The sequence below is a fragment of the Myiozetetes cayanensis genome, unplaced genomic scaffold (genome assembly GCF_022539395.1).
Source record: "Myiozetetes cayanensis isolate MyiCay16 unplaced genomic scaffold, myiCay2020 scf3, whole genome shotgun sequence".
NCBI lineage: Eukaryota > Metazoa > Chordata > Aves > Passeriformes > Tyrannidae > Myiozetetes > Myiozetetes cayanensis.
In genome coordinates, this window is record NW_026087521.1 from 42914016 (window position 1) to 42938326 (window position 24311).

Genomic DNA, 24311 nt, shown 5'->3' on the forward strand with positions numbered 1-24311 from the left:
TCTTATGGATGAAAAAAAAGACTACTATTTACTGTTTGGTTCAACCACTGAAAGAAGAAATCAGGACTCAAGTCTTCCTATCCTAACATTTGTTCTTTACATAGGAACCATCTCATCTGAATTCTCTAGACTGTGTGAGGTATAATGATCCAGAGAAATACCAGCAAGGCTCGACTTAAACAGTTACATGGAATTTCAATTGGACTACAGTCATGTAACACAAAGAGAAAAAACCAAACCCCTTTAAATAAATTGGGAATGCTGGTGGTGGTGTCTTGAGAATTTTATGGAGGAAAAGATGGAGTGGGAATATGCCACAAATCTACATTCAATTTTATAGGAATAAAAACAGTACTACTGCCATCCAAAACAAACAAAAAAATTAGAATAGCAAAATTGTTCTACTTTACCCTTAGTTGGGCTAAGACTTTTGGTGTAGATTTAATTAAGATTCTACTATATTATTGTAATTTAGTTTTATTTTTGTGTAAAAACAATGGAGTCATGAAACATGGTTCTTTCAACAAAAGTAGGAACAACATTAAAACACATAATTTAGCTTATTTATATACAATTTATATGATAATTATTTCACAAATTATTTTATTAAATGATGCACTTCAGGTTTGTCTAAGCTGAATTTAAAATGAGGAGCAGTCCAAGTCATCTGACCACACAGACTTTATTAATAAATTCAAAATTTATTATTAATCTGGAGGGGTTCTTCTGCAAACACTGAATGCTTCTAAATGCTCTAGAAACTATTAAACTAAAAAATAGCTCAATTTAAAACTATTTAAAATTGAAGAGAGTTATTTTTTTAAAAATTACTGCAGTTTGTGTCTGGAGACACTTTTTTTCAGGCCTCCTCTCTTCTTCAAGTATTTTTGGTTTTGAAATTTGAATCTAGTGGTGCTGTTCTGAGAACAGTACTGAAGCCAGAGCACCCTGCGCTGGGGAGTCTTCACATGGGAAGTAATAAAGTTTATTCATTGTTGTTCCTTCCAAGAAGGTAAGGATTAACTAAAAGCAAAACTTCCTCAGCAATAAAATCAAGATAAAACTCAAATCAGTACTGAAGGTCACTTCAGGGAGTAAAACGGAGATGCCAATAAAGATTTCACAGCTCCCTCCCTGCAAAAAACTCCAAACAAATAACTATAGCGTAACCAGTCAGCATTCAAGTTAATGTAATTTAATCTGATTATGAGTTCAAATTATCCCCAGCCCCAGACATGCAGTCCTCATGTCATTTCTACATAAGGCTGTTAACTGATATCCAATTTTCCAATAAATTGCTTAAGAGAATGATAATCAGTTAAAACACACCTGTACAGCATATGGCAGCCAAGCAATTTCGTTGACTTACTGCATTATTTTAATTAGGCTTCTTTCCTACTTGATTATCAGTTCCAATTATAAAACAAGATTAATAATCCTGCTTCTGTGCTCTCCTCCACAGTACAGACACAGTTGCCCACTCCACTGCACTGCCCGGCATCCCTCCTGTTACTGTACTGGGTCAAAATCCTTTCATCTGAACTGCTCCTGTAATCTATCTTGTCTGTCTTTTGGCTCCTTGATCCATTCCTATTGCTTCAGGCTGTGGCTGAACATTTTTCCTCTAGCAGTGACAGCAAAAATTATCACATGTTCAGACCCGAGAGAGAAACAGGTATGCATTCTTTAACCCCCTCCTGGTGCCTCACAGTTGGCCCTGAGTTCAGCAAGTACTTGCAGACAGCTCTGTGACCTCTTGGCAGGGAATCCATGGCAGTGAGGCTTCTCTTTTCCAGAGAGGTAGGCTAGCAGCCAGGATTCGAGGGTGGTTTTTTATTCCAGCATTCTGCTCTAAGGGTTCTGGGGTATGATAACTTAAGACCTTCTCTTAATTAGAAAGTAATCAGGAAGGGCTTCAAATCTGATAGCAGCTGTGAGCCAGCTAAGAGATAGTATGCATGGTGCTAAAAGCCCAGAGACTAACTAGATTGCACATTCCCAAGAGAAGGAGCGCAAGAAGAAATTCAGGCTTAGTAGTATCTCTCCCACCAACAGGAGCTACAATTGTGTCCAACAGGCTATGTCAGGCTGCCTCTTTGCACGTGATTTCTTATGCACAGGGAGTACCAGCCATACATTTCATCATCACACATTAAGCTAACATAGATAGATGTTCATGAGTGAAAAGGGGAAATTGTAAAGAGAGACAGACACACATTGTTATCCTCACGTATCTGGGAAACAGGAACAAGGAAACAACAACATGGTTGAGCTTTGATCACCATTTCAGAAACCTCTAAGGAAAATCCCTTTCTTTTGTTCATATGGGAAGCTCCAGAGATTATTCACCTTGTTGTACATGATGTCACTAAAAGCCCCTGAAATTTCACTGTTTTCTTCCACCTCAGATTCCTATACCCCTTCTGACCTCATGATGGGTAATGTTGAAGCTCTTAAATCAACCATTCTGGGCTCTCTTATCTGTCAGTGACCACTCATATAATACAGTGACCAAGATAGATGAGAAACATGGAGGTGATTACACAAGAGAGAGGACTACAGCCTGCCAAAAGCATAGAGACTTTGTCATTGACCCCAACCGAAAGCACACTGATTGTGGAGGCAGCCCTACTGCAACTACAGCAAGCAAACATGGGGACTGTCTTCTGGTCTGGTGTAAAACCAGATTGACAGTTATTACCAAAATGCAATGTGCAGGTAACCTCTTTGTCCATGTGAGTACCCTCAGCTGGTTTAGGATAGCTATTCTGTTCACTTGGAGCAACTTCCTTTTCAGAGAGTTAAAACGAAGTGTCTGGCACAGTCAAATTTGCTGAGGCCACATGACTAGTGAGACCTCACGACAGCCAAAACAGAGGCCTACCCTCCCCAAGTTGTAGAGAGCTGTCACATCATTGTAACTCGATAGCATCTATATATTTGGTTAGATAAGTTCATTGCATTTCAGTATGACAGCTGAGAAACACATGGTACACCATCAGGAACATGTAACTTCCCATTAATTTGCACAATTACATTCTTTTCCTCTGAGCTCTCATAAAAATCAGCTACTAGAACAAAATGGAGACATATATTCAATCACTTGTACTTACTGTTACTGCTAGTGCTACTGCCAATGCTGTCATTCCTAAGGGAGCTGGCAGCAACAGGAGGAAACAAAAATGTTTTTGTGACAGCGACTCTGGAATCTAAATAGAAAATGAGTGTGTTAGCATTATGAAACTTAAAATACAGTTCCCTCCATATAAGATGATGGGCTATAGGGCTACTCTGATGTGACTATAGGGCTGTTTTTAAAAATTGGATGTAGGGCTTTTTTAAGCAAAAAAAGGCAGTTTTATTAAGAAGCAGTAGTGTCTAGAAGCTTAGATGCTGCTGAATAGCTAATCTGGAAAAGCAACTGCTGCAAACAAGTTCTTAGGTTATGGAACTGATCTACTAGTGGTGTAACTGTGCAATTGTATACGTTGCCCTAATTAAAAAGCTAATAGTTGTCACTGGAGAGAGTAAAAGAAAAGATAGTAAACCCCCTCCATTTACTGGAAGGATGAGAAGAAACTGCAGAAGCCTGACTTGAGCTTGTTAAAATTTTTAAATGAAGTAAACATGGCCCTTTTCAGTAGAGGTAAGATGAATATGAAGGTGGCTTGAGGCTGCTGCAATTTGCAGCTTGTCCTATCTTCCTGTCCTTTCAGTAGTTCAATCTTAGGCTCCTTTGCTGCCTTATAACAACTAAATAGAGCATTAAAAGAAGATAAGAGCAATGTAAAAAGGCAATCCAGGATATATTTGGAATGAAAAGAAACAGAGCAGTGTACTGTGAGGTTATTTGGATTATATCAAGGAATGATGTGTCTAGGAATGATGACACTAGTTTTTCAGTCACATAGAACTTGACTTCAAACAGAAATACAACCTTCATTGTCAGTAGTAATTTTAACTTGCAGTAAAAAGGTGACATGGAGGTACAGTATCAGAACCTAAGTATCTCTGAAATTCAAGGAAAATCACCCATTTATATCTACTTAGATTCTGTTCCCCAAAAGAAGAGCCATCTTACCATTCTCTGGTGTTTCTACTGTTGAAGGTAGAATGCAGTCATTCTTATCCAGTGTGTCTGCAAACTCCCTGTAGACCTCAATGGTACTATTAAAGTGCCTAAAAAAATCCTCAGGAATGAAGCGACCTTCTTCATAAAGGTGACCATTTTCTTTTACAAAATCCTAGCGTAAAATACAGAATTCAGCTTGAAAGAAGGTCAAGAGAGACACTCATTTCAAAATCTCAACAGGTGATAAAAATATCCAAACGTGACACAAAATAGTTTAAATTTTTAACCTGCAGAAGACCAGATTGGCTGTGTACAATCTTCATAAAACATACAAGTCTTCTGATCTGAGGATTTTAAATTAGCTTTGCAAATAGAAATGAATTATTAATACAGGGTTGTAAAATTGCTAAGGAATGATAGACAGTCTCCCATCCTACACTGAAAATGAAGAGATGTTTTTTTTAATTCCCCTCATTAAAAAAATACCTTGATTTCACATTATTTGGCAATGTTTCACATGATCCTTTTAACCCGAACACATGAAAACAACACAATCATTGGTATTGTCATTAAGAGAACAGGGAACAGAATACAATAGCTGAGATACATCACTGCACAGAAGCAGGCTGAGATCCCTGATAATGTATCTAAAAATAAGAGCAGGATTATAAACAAGGAAGCCCAATCACTCTGATGTATAACAGACAAGTGTGTTATGGCACACTAAACAACAAGATTGAGATCCACGTTAAGATTATTGATGGTTATCTTTTTTTTTTTTTTTTTTCCTTTTTACCTGATTCTGGCTTTCATAACAGCTGTTTCTTATGCCAGGAGGTCAAATTTGGCCTGGGATTACTCTGCACTCCCAAGAAGGAGGACAGCAATAAGAATGTGGTTTAAATATGTCCTGAGGAAAACTTCCAGGTTTTGGCTCCAAAATTGTTTTATATTTAATGCTGAAAGTACTAGACTTAACATAATTTTTCTCTGAGGAAACCAATAGCTATTTTTTTCTCTAAATTACAGAATATTTACTTCTCTATTCTACAAAATAAAATTCCTTTTCCCCAACCACATCCCAGCTGAGTGCTTTGAATCACCAGGACAAAAAGAAAAAAGAAAAAAGAAATACATATACATTGAAGATTTGACAGAATTCAGTTTGAAATGGGAAATAGGGAATGTCTAAATACTCTCACCAATGTAATGCAAATACATGACAAGGTTACACAGTTTTTCCACTCCAAATGGCCCTGAGTGTTTTAGTTCATTTGATTCATTCTGAGTGTTAAAAAGGTGCAATTACAACAGCTAAGAACTTAGTTGACAAAAATAAACATAGATGGAAGATGAAATCCTTGCTCTAAAGAACATGATAGGTTTTGCCTGTTTTATCAGTGGAAACTTCAACTACAGAACTTATTTTTAATTACGGATAGTCTGGTTACAGCTGTATAAGGGACTAGAAAACTAATTTCTCCCCCCCACCCCCCCGCCCCTTTACACAAGAGAATCAGCTGTCTCTTGAGTGAGACACCTGGAATCCTTCCAGCTGCTGTAGGAATCCAGAAACACATAGAAATGGGCCCATATGCTATGGTCTTCGCTGTGCCTTCGTATAAAGCAGTTCATTAAACCACAGCAAAGCTTTCAGAGCTTCACACACTGTGACACATACTAAGAGTATATTAATAGCTTCAACCACATCATCTTTAAATTTTACATTAAGATCACTAGCAAAATGAATCATTCAAGCTGAATGCACAAGGAATATATCTGTGCATTTCAAACAGTCCATAATGAATGGATTATCCTAAATATGATGGTCACAATTTTGACTATTTAAATAACTGTATACAGGTCATTTTATACACTGCAATACCTTCTGAGTCATTTTTGTTTGAAGCAGGAGATAACATCTAGCCAACGTTAGAATAGTGTAAACTGTTTCTAAACAAAGTAGGATTTCAGATGTACAGAAATAGAAATGAGAACAAATCTAAGGAAGCTTTGGACATTTTTAAACTACTACTGAGTACTGTGTAACAGAAAGTAAAAATAAAAATATCCAGTATAAAAGCAGAAATTCAAGGTGTAAGGTTACCTTGTTTTTATCAAAAGCAAGGCATGCCATAAGATCATTAATTATCCTTGTGAGATTATTGATGATTGAATAGTTGCTTAAAACATCTGACATATCTGAAATATCTGAAAATTTCTGGAGAAGATTATGTAGACTCCTTGAAAATTCAGGCACCATCAAATGCAACCAACAGTGATCAGGCTGTCAGGGGAAAAAAAGGGAAACAGAGGTAGATTAAATATCAGACTTTTGTAAAAACTGGTTAAGCAGCTCAATGTGCAAAAGCAGATTAGACTGTTCTTTCCAATTTAAATTATGTTGAGAGTCTAAATTAAAATTATTCTTCTTTAGTGTGGCCAACTTTCTCCTCAGTCCTTTTGGTAAAATTTCTATTCTCACTCATACTAACATATTTATGGTTGTCTGTTAAATGACATCCCTTCATTAAAATTCTTAATGAATGCCAAGTATCAGTGTGTTGAGACTTTGAGCCTTGGGACATGCTACTATGAACCCTAATCCATGGTTTCATTAACTTATTTATTTTATTCAAATACCCACTGCTTTAACAATTCTTTAAACCACTATCAGTTTTCATTTTATTATTGTTACCCTACATGACTCAGTTAACTAGAAGATTCTTGATTTAAATTTCTTCCCAGGAAGGTTTCCATAAACATTTTGCATTAAATCCCTGGGTGCTTTCATCCACCTTTAAACTAGTTAGTTTAGTTAATTCCTTCTCTTCAGCTTTTTCACTAAATACCATTACAGGGAACAGTTTCTATATCTAAAAGCCTTTTTTTCCCTGACAAAAGGTTTTCGATGACAAAAGTGTTCTGTGCAGCCTATTGCTGTATGTGCCACTGGAATAGAGTTCAAATTCTTTCACTGACACCTATGCAATTAGTTTGCAGACGAAGTTTGTGTAGCTGTTCACGTGACTGAAACCCTGTAATTCATCTTGCTGTTTTAGAGGGAGCCGATAACTTCTTTGACTTAGATTTACATAACAGTAGGCAAATAGATAAAACAGTGGCCCAGCCCAGGAAAAACCCTAACTCAATACGATCAGCAAAAATACAGATAATGCACTAGTCACATTGCAACTCATACCTGGAAATCCCTTCCCAATAAATGCTGAATTTTTACTGGTAAATGTTGTGGGAATTTATTCCATATGCGAAGTTACTTATTCTGTTGTTAAAAATGTCTCAGGGTCATTAAAGCCTTCCAGATACAAAAATCTTGGCCCAACAAAACCTAAATACTCTCAGTATCACTAAACCAGTTTCCAAATGCTGCCCAGTGCATCATCCACAGAATCCACCTTCTGCAACGCATAGCAAATGTTTGGTGATGTATACACTTCTAGGCTTAATCTCATTTTACTCAATTTCTTTAATAAACCCTCATACAGATCCTTTGTTAAAAAAAAAAAATTATCCACAGGTGGTGTTCTGCTTTGATGTGTAAATGTTTTTGACAAGAAAAAATACACTTCATGTTTTTGAAGAATAATCAGACTATTAGGGTTTCAGGCTTAGAGAACCAAATGTAAATACATTATTCAGCTCCACTTGACTTTCCATTTCTGTGTACAACTCTCTCACACAACGGTAACAAGTGTCAAGTCAGTGATACCACCTTCTGTAATTATTTCAACAATTACTTTTTTTTTTTAAGAATGAAACAAAAAGTGGAATGGATGGCATTTGGCCTGATTCAGCTTCCCTTTTTCCCTTCAAGTACAACAAGGTGAGGGGAGAGACAGAAGCAAATAAATCAGAGAAAGCTTGTTGAAACATACTCCCTTCAAGCAGCATATGTTGTGCCATGTCCCACTGCCACCACGAGACAGAAAATGCATTTCATTTCTTCTGTTTTGGTGCAGGAACACTGACACCGAACTACCATGCTTCCCTGAACTGGAAACCCTTTTCCTCTGAGGTTTTGAAGGTGAGCATTCTCCTCTGGCAGGAACTAGAAGCTCACTGCTTCTCCTAGTGAGCATTTGGCAATTCCAGCAGGGAGTCTATTCTGTTGCTCCCGTGGTTTAGCATGTGTGTGGGAGTCTCCTCTGAACTGTTCTGACCTACAAAGCTGTATTTCATGAGAGTTCTAAGTTTTCTTTTCACTAATATCAGGCTGTGCAATCACTTACTACCTTAATACCTGCCAAAACAAGGATGAAACTGCTCAAATTGAAAAATGTCATGTTGTTTGCTAGGAGAAATGGAGGTTTTACTCTGAATTTTTTTGTGTAAACTTTGACCAAGATTTACATTTAGGGCGACTGCAAACCTGACTTATCTTTTACTTCCAGGTAGCCCTCAGTTAGCTTTTACTTTCTTCACCTATGTAACAGTTTGAAGTTTATATCATCTTCTGAATTCAGCCTCTTCTGTTGTCATCTTTGCCTTTTAACCTTCAGGCTAGACTACACAGTTTCCTCTATGTAAGACTACTTTTAAAGACACTCAGTTGCCTTGAGCTCGTGCATAATGCAAAAACCCTTCTCGTTAATGGATGGGTCAGTCTGTTCCTGTTACATGCACTACACTGGCTTCCCATCTGCTTTGCATTCACCCTGCCTTCCTACCTCTAGTCATCTATATTTGAGACTTGCTACTTCGGGTACACTTCCCACTTTATGCATGCACAGAAGATTGAAATCTATTGAAAAAAAATTGCAGAGCACCATTTCAATCCCTTCAGAGCCAAACAAAGGGCATTTATTTTAGGCAAAGCTGTGGGTTTCCCAGCTTGCAGGAACCTTGCAGAACCCAGAGCAAAGCATACTTATTCCGCCAGCCTTTGCTGTGGTATGCATAACACAACCTGAAATTCCCACAGAGGAATTTGGCAAAGTGGGATGTAAATACCCCTGCAAAGGCATGTGGCCAAGAGCCGCACCTCCCATTACAATGACTGAAAGTGGTGTACCAGTGAAGTGAACATGGAAATCTCAGCTCTGAACTCTTCCTATTTATTTCTTGGCTGCTCGTCATAAATGTAAACTGGATCTAAGTTTCTGGATATGACACATCGAGATGACATGGCATTTAAACTACAGAAAAGAATCTGCATATTGGCAGTCAAAACAACCACAGAGAGAGGTAAGAATTAGGCAGTGAGAACAACCAGGACTCATCACTCAAGCAGGCACCCTGGCCTTCTTCATCTGCACTGACAACCTCCCCAGGAGTGCAGCAGAGGGAGCAGCCTCAATCCAGTCCAACAGCTACTGTGCTCATTCTGGAAGCTGGGGGAACAGCATTCAGGCTATGGCTGCCCTCCACAGACATGAATCTCATCACATCCAGCACCAAAATCATTGAATTTCAAAAGGCACAGCAGCCAGGGGATGGTGGCAGCCAGTCTTATTTCCTTTTTCTCTGAATATTGGCCATCATAAGAAATGGAAATTTTTCCATTAGTTTTATTTATATAGGACCTAGTACCTGACTTCCACAGCTTTTGTTTTGCAGAGTTTTTCTCTCTAAAGAATAAAGTTTAAACTGGGTTTTCTAAAGTACTCTAAGTTTCATTAAAAGCCTCGAGCTTCCAACAAAACTCTTTAACACTTCTACATCTGACGTAACCCCTCATAACCTCACAACTCAGGGCCATTCACTAACCCTCAGCCTCCTTTTCCTCCTCCCATATTCTTGTTATTCAGAACTGAATATCGCTTCTGGCATCATTCTCCACTATCAATATGGAATATTGCCAGATTTGCTATAATGTAGGATAGGATGCATTTTTAGATGTGTGTCACACAGAAACTGGGCTTTCCTAATGAAAACCTTGTACGCAAAACCAGCTTCTTATATCTAGCAAATGACTTTCAGCTACTGATGTACGTACAATGATTCATTCTTAAGACAGGCACAATATTGTTAAGTTTAACTGACAAAATTATCCTTTTCTTACTTTTTCCTTTCCTTAAAACAATATAGCATACAGCATAGCTTGTACTTTCACCTTGTTTCCTTTTCTCCTTTTTCTTGCAGTGTTTGCAACAACCAAGAGAGTAATTACAATACATCATTCTAAATTTTTTTTTTGTTAAATTGAGGAAAACTAAAAAAATATTTAGTAGATTAAGCAATAAGATAATGTGATCTTAACAGAAAATGTTATAGAATTTTAAAGTATATAGATGATGCTTATTTAAAACTATCGCTATGTATTAAACATGGGATTATATAGAAAGAATAATGCAAAGAAGGCTTGAGACCCTACTGGGTTGTTTAGTTACTGACGCTACCATTTGCTGAACTTAAGGTTCTCCTTACTGGCTACTCAGTATTTGTTGTGCTTTAATGGCATTTCCACTGGCTGAAACAAGAAGGCCATTGTGCAGTAGTTGCAAAGTACAATTAGAGAGAACATACGCAGGAAATTTTTAGTTAAGAAATATTATTTTAAACTGACATAATGAAATAATACAGTAGTTTGACTTTTTCCGGGAAAAAAAAGTTAACAAATTTAATGTGAAGAAACATTTTTCTAAGATTCCTGTAATTTAAAAGGTTTTATGGTACTGTGGGAATCTCTCTACATTTCTTTTAAATAAATACTTGGGAAGCTTATGAAAAGTTAAATAATCATTATTTAACTGTAACTTACTAAGCCATAGGACTAGGTACAAAATGTTACAGCCATCACTGGTTCCAGTGGGCTATTTTATTGGAATTAATTTCAAGTGGTTGTACATACCAGACTATCCATCTTCGGGACATATTTAAGGGTTATCATATAATCATTTGGAAGATTTCCAACCTACAATAAAAAGATAATAAAAATGTTATTACTGACTACACAAAACAACACTTAGTTTTCATTACTGCATTCAACAAAAGCTACCAAATATTCAACTATTCAAATATTCAAATTTTCAGTAATTTACCAGGTGCAGGTAAAGTTAAAGGTTTGCCTCCAGTAAAGGTGCAGGCAAAAAAGGTTACTCACCCAGTTTCCTGCGGAACTGCTATTTACCCTTATTTGTTCACAAGTGAACCACCTCTCCACCATAATACATCCAGATCTGATCATGTTCAATGCTACCACTTCCCAGCTGAATTAAAGTCAACAGTGTGTTAAGGAGTGGTGATCTGAAGTTATTCATTTCTAGAGAAACCACTGTATTTTCATCTTTTAATGGCATGTGTTGAAGTGTTTACCTGACAGTTTCTACATAACCCCAACCGCTGTAGACAGTAGAGGACACAGAGGCAGGTACCTAACCCCTTTTCCTTCAAATAATTTCCAACTTCAACATGCATCTGCACCTAAAGAAATATTTACCTGCCTTGTGCTTAGTTATGTACCAGGTCAGAAAAACACTTGTTCACAACTTTAGCCTTGAAGTTGTTTCTCTTACTAATGATGAGAAAAATAATTATGTCATAGCAATGTCCTGGGGCAAAAGAGAACTTCCACACATGTGAGCTGAGCGAGGCTTTGCAGATGTGGGAGAGCATGGAGTGTGGTGCAGCAAAGACAAGGAGTGGAAGAAGGATTCTGATTGAATTATACAAACCAGTCTGTCACAGATGGGATCCAAAACTACTGTGAGACATGGATGAATATCTGGGGAACGTGAAGAGTTGTAAGATGAATAGTCCAACAGTCAGTGGACTGCCACAGTCTTCCGAAGTATTTTTTCAAAAGGTTTACCAATTATGTAATGCTTAATGATACAGTAAATCTATTTTCTTTTGTATCAGTGAAAGATTCAATTGATATTTCTCATCCTCATTTGAAACCCATTTACTTAAAAACAATATGCACAGACATAACTCCTTTGGTGCAAAAGCATTTTTACTTCAGGTTAAAGATCATTCTGTTATGGTACTGCTTTTGATTCTGCTGCTATAGCAACCAATACAGGGATCTTTTTTTTCCCCTGGGCAGTTTTTAGGTAATATTTTCTTTGACAAAATATGTTTTATTTGTTAATTAAAATTTAGTTTCAAATAAAAATTAAAACAGCTGTTTCAAAATATTATGGTTCTAGAAATGATCAAGGACAATACTTATGCACAGTCAAACACAAGTGAATTCCAAAAATTTATTTTTTTTTTTAAATTTATCTGGGCTAAGTCACAACCTTTCAGTTCAGTCTCATTTATCTTTCTCCTGCAGCTTTAAAAAACCCCAATTACTCTACAAATGATTCAGGTAAAATCCTTTCCAGAGATAAGTTTTTTCTTTTTTTTTTTTTTTTTAATACCTACACATTCCCAAGGTAGCAGTTCCAGAAGCGTCACTAAAATTCTCTGTATTTCTGCTTACCTGGAATTTTGAGAAGTTGATTCAATATGCTATAAATACTGAAAAATATTCCAATATATTTGTTCTCTCTTTAGAGCATCTGATTTATTCTAAATCCTCATCCAAAGTTTTTGTCTATTTTCCCTTTCTCTAAAAATATGGCATCATGACATATTAATAGGTAATCCAAGTTTTTTTCTAGCTTCCTTTGCGTGCCTAGAGAGGTAGGATTAGCAGCACTTCAAGCAGCACAGACAGTGAAAATACTACCCTATGTGCAAAGTTTCCCATACTCACTCTAGAGGGATTCCATACTTAGCAATATCAGCAAAACCACTGCTCTGTAAGAAAGGTCACTGGAAGATTAAATTTGTTCCATATCAATGAACACTACATGAATTGATATGCATTATGTATGCAATCTACTTTTGTGGCATGAGAGCCTGCGAAACACTTTCCATACTTAGTTAAAAAAATTTAACTACCCAAGAGCTTAACTTCTCAGTCAAAGCTAGAGAATACAGCTCAGCCTCAGACATTTTTCTCCTTGACAGATTGTGAATCAGAAAAGATATTTTTGAGTTTACTACTAAAAATGAAGATCACTGGGGAGAGCATGGCAAAGACAAAATGTATGCCCTGCCTCAAGACAGAACTTGTTAAAGTTTTATTGACTAAACTCCACATGTCAGATGCTCTGCTGGTAAATGATGGATCTCAGTCTAAGTGAGGGAGTTACACTTGTGTCTTTCTTGCACTTTCTAACTCACGCACAGAAAATAGGGTAAAGCCCCTGACGTAAGAGCGAAGGAGATGTCTATACTAAATCTGTGCATTTGGTACTCTCTTGCTTTCCTGAAATGAAGCTTGACATTTCGTTGAACACTAGACATCACTAGCCAGTTGCTGAAATAATTGTGAAAGGAATGAACAGACTCTGCACACCCACTCAGTGCAGGGTGCCTGACTGCTGTGGCTTCCACAAGGAGCAGATGATGAGGGGGTTCTGACCTGCCTGAGCAAAGGTGGTTGGAAAATGACTGTCCCTTGAGACTCCCTGCATCCTTGAATGGTTTTTCTATTAGTTCTTCTACTCGACTCCTTAACTACAGTGACAAATTTGAGGGGCCATAAAATACCTGCCTGCATGATTTACCTTGGTTTAAACAGAAGTAACAGTTTTGATGATTATAGAGAACATCAACTGATAACCTTGGAAAGGAACGCATAGAACTAAAAGTATTCTGCATTGCAATTAAAATGTCACAAAATCTTTATCTGATTTAGTGGGTGTGTGTGATTGCAGAAATCTTATTAGGTTCTGAGAAAAGCTGAAGAGAAGGGAATCCTCACTTATGTCTTCAAATCCATATAAAACCAACAGTAAGTACTTTATTTCCAGTTGAAACAAAATCTCAAACTGGGGAATGTAAGATTACTTTTGACATAGAGCGATCTGAATATTTAATACAGCACTGTTTACACTGCATAACCCAAATATACTTTAAAAAAATATGCTCACAATCACATAGATGGGAGAAGAAAAAAGAATGCAAAAGTGATTTGGGTTCCATAAACTACTCTTTCATTGCAAGAACAGACTTAAGAGAGATGACTTATCTCTGCAGTCACACACTTTGTAATGTTCTTGCAATTTCTCTTTATTGTGACTGTTCTGAAAATGATAAGCAGACAAGCATAGATGTCATTATTTTTTTATACACATTTCAAAGATAAAGTAAATAAAATAAAATAAAACCCACTATTTTCCATTGCCAATGTTTTCTTTTTTACTCCGAGGTATATGATGGGAAAAAACATACTATGCTTTTGAATATCATTTCTTGTTTCCCTTTTCCTATTCTTTTCATAGAATCTGAGAATGGTTTGGGTTGGAAGGAACCTTAAAGATCATTTCATTCCAACCCCTCTGCCATGGACAAGGACAACTTCCATTAAACCAGGTTGCTCAGACCCCATCCAACATGGCCTTGACACTTCCAGAGGCAGAATATCCATAACTTCTCCAGGCAACCTGTTCCAGTGCCTCACTATAAAGAATTTCTTCCTTATATCTAATCTAACCTACCCCTCTTTCAGTTTAGAGCCACTCCCCTTTGTTCTATCCTTAAATGCCCTTGTCAGAAGTCCCTTTCCAGCTTTTTGCACCTCTCTGTCTTCCTTACTGCATCCCTGGCTTTTCTTTTCCTGCAATAACTTCCTCCCTCTCTGTTTCTATCATCTCTGCAATCTACTCTATCTCATCTGTTAATGAAGCAGTTAATAAAATCTTCATCATTTGGCTTAAGACAACATGCTAACGATTTCCGTTCACACTTCTTACAGTCACAGTGGCAGGTTATTTGCAAGATAACAACAGTGGATAATTTTTCATAACCCCTTCATGCATGAGAGTTAGATCCATTTTAAAATAAATATCAAATGTTGCAGAGAGTGTAAAGTACATATTTACAGCAAAGATGTAATGCGAAAGCAAAGTATTTGAAACAGCAGGTCTCAAACAAGCAACCTGGTCAGTAAACGCTGACTATTATTTGGGCTTCCAACATTCAAAAGTAGAAAACTGCTTTAGAGAAGTAGATCACAGAGGAAGAGGTATCTTAGATTTAGTTGATGGACAAACCCCAAATGTCTAGGTATATTCTGTACATACTGCAGAGTTCAGTGAAAACTCTATTTTTTATATGTAGGTTTGAATGTTCATATTTAAAAAATATATACACAGTAGTCCTAATTCTTATGCAAAATCTAAGTCACAATTACAATGCAGCTTTCTGCTGACTTACTGAGCTGAAAAGAACAATGGGGACAGGCTTTATTGACAGGTGCTGCAATTACAGTTTTATAATACGGAACATTTGTTCATCAAGTAATGTGTTTCCCTCTAGACATCTTCATTAAAAAAGAAGCAGGCATTCAAGTGATTAGTAGTGCAGAATGAATACTCTCTAAATACTTTCACTCTGCATAGGTATAAAATTATGCTCCTTTAAAATTCTCATTATTAAAAACCAAAAATGATTGTTCGATTGTTCTTCGCTTCTTAAAATCATTCTACTTAGGACATATTCTTCATATGACAAAATTATATTACATAGATGTTAATAAATTTAATCTTAGAGAAAACACGAGTCACTTTTCAAAGAACAGATACCAGTCTGGTTTGGTAAATCTTATTGTTATTGAATTTGCTCTTCCTTTACAATTCTATCTTCTGGTATAAATCTAGCATGATGTTAGTGAAAATCCAGCTTAAGACCACTGAAAACAAGTTGCGCCACACATCTGCCCTCAATTTATTACTCAACACAAAGTTGATTAGGCAAATGACCCACATTTTCAGGCACTGCACAGCATGCTTTATTTATTCTCTGATAGCTTAGGCTTAGTAGACATCCCTGGTCTACATTCACAGAGCATCTTGACTGAGGCATGTACTTCTCATGCCCCTGTAATACAATACAGTTGAGCAGAAAACAGACGCAGCCAAGCTCAGGAGTTTTCTAAAAGCAATGAAGGAGGTTTACAGCACTTGGAACAAGCCCAGTACCAAATAAAGGAAGACCAGGTTGTAGGGAATTGTGGTACTGTTTTGAAAACTGTAGGTACACTGCAGGAGAAACATGGAAAAACATAGTAGGAATAAGAAAAATGAGGGACATGGATTCATGCTGCAAAGAATTTTAGCAAAAGATAGGAAAAGGATGAGAATCTGCCTGGAGTACATCAAGAAGCATCTTTCCTGCAGCCACAGTGTAACAGATACCATGGATATGATGAGAGGCTGGTACAAGAGCATGTGTTACAATAACACAGGCAGTGTTAATAGTACCTTTGAAGATAAACCCAAGAAGCTTGCCATTGATAGTGGGGAAAAAAAAAAAAAAAAAAAAAGGAGGAACAGCTTGAAGGATAAGGTCAGAGCAGCATATTAACAGAAAGAAGGGCAAAACTATGGAAGTCGAAGATAGAAAAAGACTTTTCATAGACTGGATTTTTATCCACCAAGAAATCGGAAGAAAAATGTACTTGTATGGACAGAGAGTTACAAAAACCCCACATTTTTTCCTATTATGAAAGGAAAAACAATGAAGGTTTTAACAGTGAACTCAGAAGGGTCTATGAAGCATCAAGAGAAAAGGCCCAGGGAAGACTAATATTTTGGGGACACGAAGAAATCGTAATCTACCTCAGTGGAGAATTCAGGTCAAACTGAATTTAGGCTGCTACGTAAGAATTTTGATGAGACAGGAGGAAGAGAGACGAATATCCTAAGCTAAATTATGCGATTTGCATGCTGCCACCATACAGAAAGTTCATTGTACAAAGATATGGGACTGTACTCACAACTGTGCACAAAAAGGTTTAAAGAACATGACTGTGAGAACAAAGTATTTAGAAGCAACTATTGTATCACTGTTGGTAAGTGTGACGGAGCTTGTGGATAATATCACAATAAATTATGGGTAATAATTGCACACATAACATTACCTGCTCTGAAATCCTCTGTGCTACAATTTGTTCTCAGTGTGAAAGGGGATGATATTTGTTAAAGACACTATGTTCTACCAGAACAGATTCCTTGGATCAGCAAAGAAATAAGACTTTCAAAGGCCAGTAGAATCTCCAGTCAGAGAGAAAGTCTGTGAATTTAGTCTACATTGATGTAAGGTCTTTGATACTGTCTCCCAAAGCATTATTCTGGGGAAGGTGGCAGCTCATGGAACGCTTTGTTGAGTTGAAAACTGGCTGGATGGCTGGGACCAGAGACTGGTGGTGAATGGTGCCACATCCAGTTGGCAGCCAATCACTAGTGGTGTCCTCCAGGGACCAGCCCTGTTTAATATCTTTATTGATGATTTGGTCAAGGGGATCGAAGGTACTCTCAGTCAGTTCACAAATGACACTATGTTGGGTGGCAGAATTGATCTGCTAGAGGGTAGGAAGGCTCTGCAGAGGGATCTGGACAGGCTGGACTGATGGGTTGAGACCAACTGTACGAGGTTCAATAAAGCAAATTGCCAGGTCCTGCACTTGGGTCACAACAACCTCATGTAGAGCTACAGGCTGGGGGAAGAGTGACTGGAAGGCTGCCTGGAAAAAAAGGACCTGGTAGTGCTGGTTGAGAGCCAGCTGGACATGAGACATCAGTGTGTCCAAGCAGCCAAGAAGGCCACTGACATCCTGGCTTGTATCAGCAATAGTGTGGCAAGCAATGATTGTCCCCATGTACTTGGCATTGCTGAGGCCACACCCTGAGTGCTATGTCCAGTTCTGGGCCCTTCACTTCAAGGAAAACATTGATGTGCTGGAGCGTGTTCAGAAAGGGGCAATGAAACTTGTGAAGGCTCTAGAGAATAAGTCATATGAGAAGTGTCTGAGAGGTTGTTTAGCCTGGAGAAAAGGAGGCTCAGGAGAGACCTTATCGCTCTTTACAACTACCTGAAAAGAGGTTGTAGCAAGATGGGGGTTAGACTCTTCTCCCAGGCAACTTCCAGGACAAGAGGAAATGGCCTCAAGCTGTGCAAGGGGAGGTTCAGGTTGGACATAAGGACAAATTTTTTCACTGAAAAGGTGGTTAGGCATTGGAATGGGTGGAGTCGCCCTTCCTGGAGGTGTTCAAGAAACAACTGGACGCCATACTTAGTGCTATGGTTTAACTGGCTTGGTGGTGTTTGGTCAAAGGTTGGACTCTGTCTTAAGAGGTCTTTTCCATCCTTAATGATTCCAGGATTCTAATAAAGAACCCAACCACATGTGGGTGCAACATCTAATTTTGAAGATACACGTCATCAGAATATCATTCTTTAATTCGATAAGCATATTGTGTTTAGAAAAGCAGAAGCGGCACAAGACTTTACTGTAATTTACATGAGTTGTAGGGTCTCCTGAAACATGTTTTTAAGCAATATAATGTTGGGGTCCCTGTTATATGTACTAAGGAAATAGTCTATATAGCATAAAATATTGTACTTGCTGCAAAGTAATGTGATCAGTCAGTATTCTCTGTGTACTTCTCCCTTCTTGTATTTACACTTTCAGCTAATGATATTTTGTTTGAAAAGTACTTTAAACCTTATATAGTTTTTCATTTTATTCTGTGTCAAGTTGTCATGGTTTAGAACTTCAAAACAGAATGACCAACATACACTATAGTCACATTAATTGAAACAAAGAGTTCTTATACTAAACTGAAGATACTAAACTTATTTTCACCTTATCCTTTAAATTCTCAAGTGCCTTGATTGAAATTGTTTCTGTAAATATTAATACAGACAAAACAGGGATACAGACTTTCCTCAAAACATTCTCAAACAACTCAAGTAAATCAAAACAAAGACAATCCATGCATCTGGGCTTTGTATTTCCTGTATCTCTCTGTTCTTTTTCCAATCCAAAATATCCTTGAACTTGCTAGTTCACTTCACCCAAATTTTTCATTCTGTAGGAAGATCTGAAAGGTATGGGGCTAAGCCAGGAGAAGGACCATACAGCATCCTCATGGAGGAGCATCCGGAGGAGCTCAGCGCTACCCCACTCTGCTCAGGCTTGGCAGCAGAAGCACAGTGCAACCTGGACAGTTGGCAGGGGTTTTCTTGCAGGACATGCAGCACATACACCATAACAATCACCACACAAAGTCCTTTCCGCCCAGCCAGCAGCCCAAGAAAAGGGGCTAAAAAATCCAGCAAGCACTTGTAGGCATCATGCCTAGGGGGCATGGGAGGGAACTAGTCACCACGCTGCATGTGGAAAACTAAGAGGGCACGTGGAGGGTAGGGGTACAGAAAAATAATGCTGTGGGGATATGTTCAAGAACTGCAGCTGCTGGACTCTGGAAGAGGATGGAGGAAGATGACATGGAAAACCACAGTCAAATTAAAGACTAATGTAATTTTTACAAGATAAGGTTTCCTCCAGAATTTATCTCAAAAGCAAAGCATGATCGTTCAAGCTGCATGCAAATTTTTTTGTAACATGTATTTATAAATTCTTAAGTTTAAGTTGTACTAAAGGGAAAGTTAAAGCACTTGTTCTGAAGACACTTAAATGACAAAGTTATTGATAACACTGCATGGCACAATTTCACCAGCCCTCACAGGAATGCTCTTGCATGCTTTCAAAAGGTTTACATCAAAGCTTAATACTCTTCCAACAGATGAAATATTATCTGGAATAAATACGCCAATACTTCAAAATTCTGCCTAAAGGGACTAATTTGAAGCACTGAGTGAGTACGACTATAGAGCACCCCTAAAGATTTACACTATGTGCCAATGTATATAAAAATATTCAAAGAAGACAAGTTAAGAACATTGCACTGGCAACAAACGCTAGGGACACCAATTTATGTGTTTGATAATAATAACACTGGTGTTGCAACTCTTTTCTGAAAATGAAAACAAAAATTTTTAGCTAGCTTCCGTATGTAGATGAAGATATGCTTGTTAAGTGTTCAGTGCAGTGTTATTTCTTAAAAACTTTGGTGTTACATCCCACAGTACTGCAAGTTAGCATAATTGCTGACTTCAGTGGAGTTAAATACCAACTGACATCAAAAGGAGATGTAGTTTTTCAGGTTAATATAGCAGTCAATTAAGTAGTTAAAATCTACTTAAATGAATTCAGTTCATACTGAAGATTTGAGTCCTTCAGACTTAAACTTCCGGGTACAGTAAGTAGAGAAACACTTAATGAGTGTAACCTACTCACACCAAAAGGCTGCAAAAGCTGTTCAATCGTCATTGCCTTGATTGCTACAATGTTGTCTAACATCACCCTATTTTTACATATGGCACTAGTCTCATACACACGAAGTACAGACTTCTGGTTCAATTCAGCTAGTTTGCCACCAGTCTGCTCCATGCAAATCAGCAGACAGACAATCATCTTTCATCTGCATGGGAAACAATCTGATCTGAAAGAATGTTTGATGAAATGAGGACTGTGTACAATTTTTATTGAAGTTTGGAGTCAGGAAATCACATATGTACATACACTCCATCTTGGTCAAGGTCACCTCTTCAACATACACTGAAACTACTCTCCAATCTTCACAAAAAAGATTTTATTCAAGTGACAGATTATGATGGATTAGTTTTTCTTTTAATATTCCACTAGTTCTAATATAGATTTAATATAGATAACTTCACTTAGAAATATAAGCGCCATTAGACACTGATTATTGTTTAGCATAAAGAATAATTGAAAATAAAAGCTACTTACCAATTTTGCAATGTCATTCACATCATCTGTGACTGGATTCCCGCAGGAACTCTGGGCTTTGACAAGAGGATTAAGTAGGAGTAGTTGAAGACAAAAGCAAGTGATAATCCAAGTCTATTTAGTAAAAAAAAAAAAAAAAAAAAAAGAGAGAGAGACAAGAAACCCCAAGTAAGCAATCGCCAAATGTGAAGTAACTAGAGATTGTAGTAAGGTTTTTCATATATGAAATCTAGATGCAACAATGCTCTTTATATTTCACAAGGACATATCCATAACTCTATAGTATAATCTTCATGGTAGGAATCCAAGGAAATGCACTTAACTGATCTTTTCTGGAAGCAACTATCTTTAGAATCTTTAAAGTAATAATGGAAAACTTGGTATTGAGCCATCAGATTACTTGCACAGGATACTGCTTAGTTTGAGTTTTTGTGAAATTTTCAGATACCAAAGATAAGAAAAAAATAAACTTTGCAATATTCTTTATCAACAAAATAAAGTTGACAAAATAATTGTCATTCACCTGACAATGTATTCAATAAATCTGCATCTCTAATGTGATAATGGTTGATAAGGAACAAAATTATACCAGACCACAGCAAGATAAAACAAAAAAATTCATAATCATAGCCATTTCATTTGAGCACTTAAACTGCAAGCAAACCCACAACTGGACTCTGCCCAAATACTGAGATCTCAAGCAGCAATACAGTACATTTTCTTCAAGTGACATGCCCTGGCGTCTCAGAAGTGCCAGCTTGGCTTTGGCACTACATTCCCCTCCTAAATCCGATTAGAAACAGCAATCCAATGTACTCACACAAGCTTGTGAGACTCAGCCAGAAAAACACCAGATAACTAGCTGTGATGCACCTGGGTGTCTCCTTGGCTACACTGCCTGAACTTCCTTGCCTTCTGTTGTTCCTTGTGCTTCACTGGTTTCCCACAGAGTCCTGTGCCAAGTTTAAGCTGTAGATCTTTATTTCCAGAATGTTAAAGCATTTAAGCTATGGATAATCAAAAGTTGCCTCAGGTTGTGAAGCTTCTTGTGCCAGCTGACTGAAGTTGTCAGCAAAAGTGGATGATGGTGTACATTTATGGCAAGTATGGAATTTGCCTGTGCAGGCTCCTCAGCCTCCGTGAGGGAATGACTGAGATCAGAATTTTCTTTTACACAAACCAAGATACATCTCAGCCCTGTCAGTTCCCTGTGACAGGTAAAGAACACCAAGTCTCTAGCCTTGCCTTCATACACTATCTAACCTTTCAATTTAACACCAAAACAAATGAAACAACACAGACAAACTTTCTACGAAAACAAGAAAAAAAATCACAGATTAAAAAGATTAAGTATCATTATAGTAACCCAGATGGCCTAAGAAAGTATGATAATAAAGATCAGTCAGGAGCTACATAAATGTCACAGAACAGTGCCAGGCACTTTACCTAAAAGAGCTGCTAAATTACAAGAGTAATGTCTCTCTTGTATCTCTTAAATCTTCTATCTATTCTACAAGTAAAACTGGTCATTAGCTTTCTTAGAATACGGCTTCCTGACTCATTTAGTTAAAACCAGTGTGGGTTGTTGGTGGAAAAGACAATCCAGCCACCTCTCCCTACTTCTTTCACTGGCACTGGAGAGATGGTTTAGTCAGTTATACCAGGCAGACAACTTCCATTTTTGTCTTCTTTTTCAGACAGACCAGCTCTCTGATCCAGATAACTGAGACAGCCAAAATGCTCTGTTAAGGACGGGACAAGCTAGGGCTGTCCATTACCATGGAGCCTGCACTTGGCTTTCCCTAAACTGTACCCACAGGCATACACAGGACATACAGAGACAGAAATCAAAAATATTCTGAGCAAAGTGCACATTCAATATGCAACAACCTTTTTTGAGAATGTCTCTTGCTTCAACAAAACTAGCATTTAAAATACTTCTATTTTAATATTTGTACAAATCATTACTGAACATAATTCCCTGTGTGAAGACTTTAAAATAATTTACAGTCCTTCTCACAAAATCTCTGTATCTTATGCTATACAAACCTTTGCATTTTTACATATATGAACAATTTGAGGTCTGGGGAGATGTAACAAAGATGCTGTTAGTCTTTGAAATGACCCTTAAGAGCTCCCTGAAGTGTATAAGAGGTCAAAGCTGTTTAAGAGCTAGCTTGAAGTGGTCAGAGAAACACATCCCTCCCCTCATGTAAGATCCAGAATTACAGAGGAAACCAAAGGGCACCTCAGGTTGACAGACTATCTCTTCATTCTTGATTTTTGGAACTAAATTGTTGAAAAAAGGCAAGGAGTTAATGACAACCAGTTCCAAAATTAACTACACTGCTTTCAGTAATAAAAAACCCTGTAGTTCTACTTTCAGAGTTAAACAGTACACTAGCAGTTACATTCAGTTTCCCTGATGTGTTCCTTGGAGATGGAGCTCACACCAGAAATAGACAATTTCTTTATTGGGTTCCTCAGTATTGACTAGTAAGTAAAGATGGGATTTGCTCACTGTGTCACAGTCACAGGATGACGTTTAACTTAACAATCAAATAATCAAAAAAGTAACAAAACTCTTTAACTGGAAATACTTTTTCACCAGATCAACTGAGTAATATTAATAAATGCAGTAGTACACTCCAAATAAAGCCAGAACTTTGAAGTACCTTGTAAATTTTCATACTTCTGAATCTAAAGACAGTCCATACATTGAAGTCTAAAATCACTACACATTTTATAATTATGCAAATCAATAAGAATACGTTTTTTCCCCCTATGTAAATAATGGGATTTAAAAACATACTAATTTTATAGCTGCTATTAAAACCAAATGATTTGTAAATTTTGAGATTTGAGGTTTTTCTTGCTTATTTGCTCCCTCTGTTATCCAACAGCAACTGAAAATCTTCAAAATACTGCTAGTTTCAACATGCCTATTATCCAAAATCCTTTATTTATTTGCACTTACAAAATATTTATATTACACATGCCTTCAGGCATATTGTACGTAAAGACTGTACAGATCAAAGAGCTAAGCTATTTTTGCATTATTTACTAATGACCAAACCTGCTGTTTGAGCAAAACTTGAATAGACTGAATTAAATCAAGGACAGAACAAAAGGGAACCTTAAACAATAGCTTTATAAATAGAGATGCTAGTTTCATACCTTACTAAGCATAAATAAAGTTACCCACACAGCACTCATAACAGATTTCCATATATAATTACCTCTAAGCTAACATAGGATTTTTCAAAGCTGCCCTCAGGATTTAATCACACGTCATATATTAGCATTAAATTGAAGAGTTATGGCAGACAGGAGGCAGACCTGTATACCAAAGGGTCTCTTCCTATTTTTGGCTCAAAAATTATTTAATTTTTCTTAGATTCTGTAATCTCTTAAATACTGAATATTTAAGTTTGTGAAAGGGGAAAAAATCATGATTAGACTGAAAAGGATAATTAAAACAGAAGACTTCCAATATTCATGCTTGATAATTCTGAAAATGATTTGCACTATTGCTTGTAAGCCACAATCTAGAATTTGAGGAAATTGCATTTTAGAAGTTTAGCTAGCCATTCAATATGTTAAAGCCTATCCTTTCAGATTTAA

General features: G+C 37.2%; 1 protein-coding gene across 3 annotated transcripts in view; it reads right to left on the reverse strand.

Annotated features, from left to right (window-relative positions):
* Positions 1-24311, reverse strand: part of KITLG (KIT ligand) — a 56914-nt gene that overhangs the window by 10761 nt on the left and 21842 nt on the right. For all 3 annotated transcript variants that reach the window (XM_050324938.1, XM_050324937.1, XM_050324936.1), the window contains exons 2-6: positions 20688-20801; positions 10884-10946; positions 6180-6359; positions 4082-4244; positions 3114-3209 (exon numbers count right to left, since the gene is read on the reverse strand). In XM_050324938.1, the coding sequence (XP_050180895.1) occupies positions 3114-3209; positions 4082-4244; positions 6180-6359; positions 10884-10946; positions 20688-20801 (616 nt within the window). The remainder of the gene's footprint in view (positions 1-3113; positions 3210-4081; positions 4245-6179; positions 6360-10883; positions 10947-20687; positions 20802-24311) is intronic.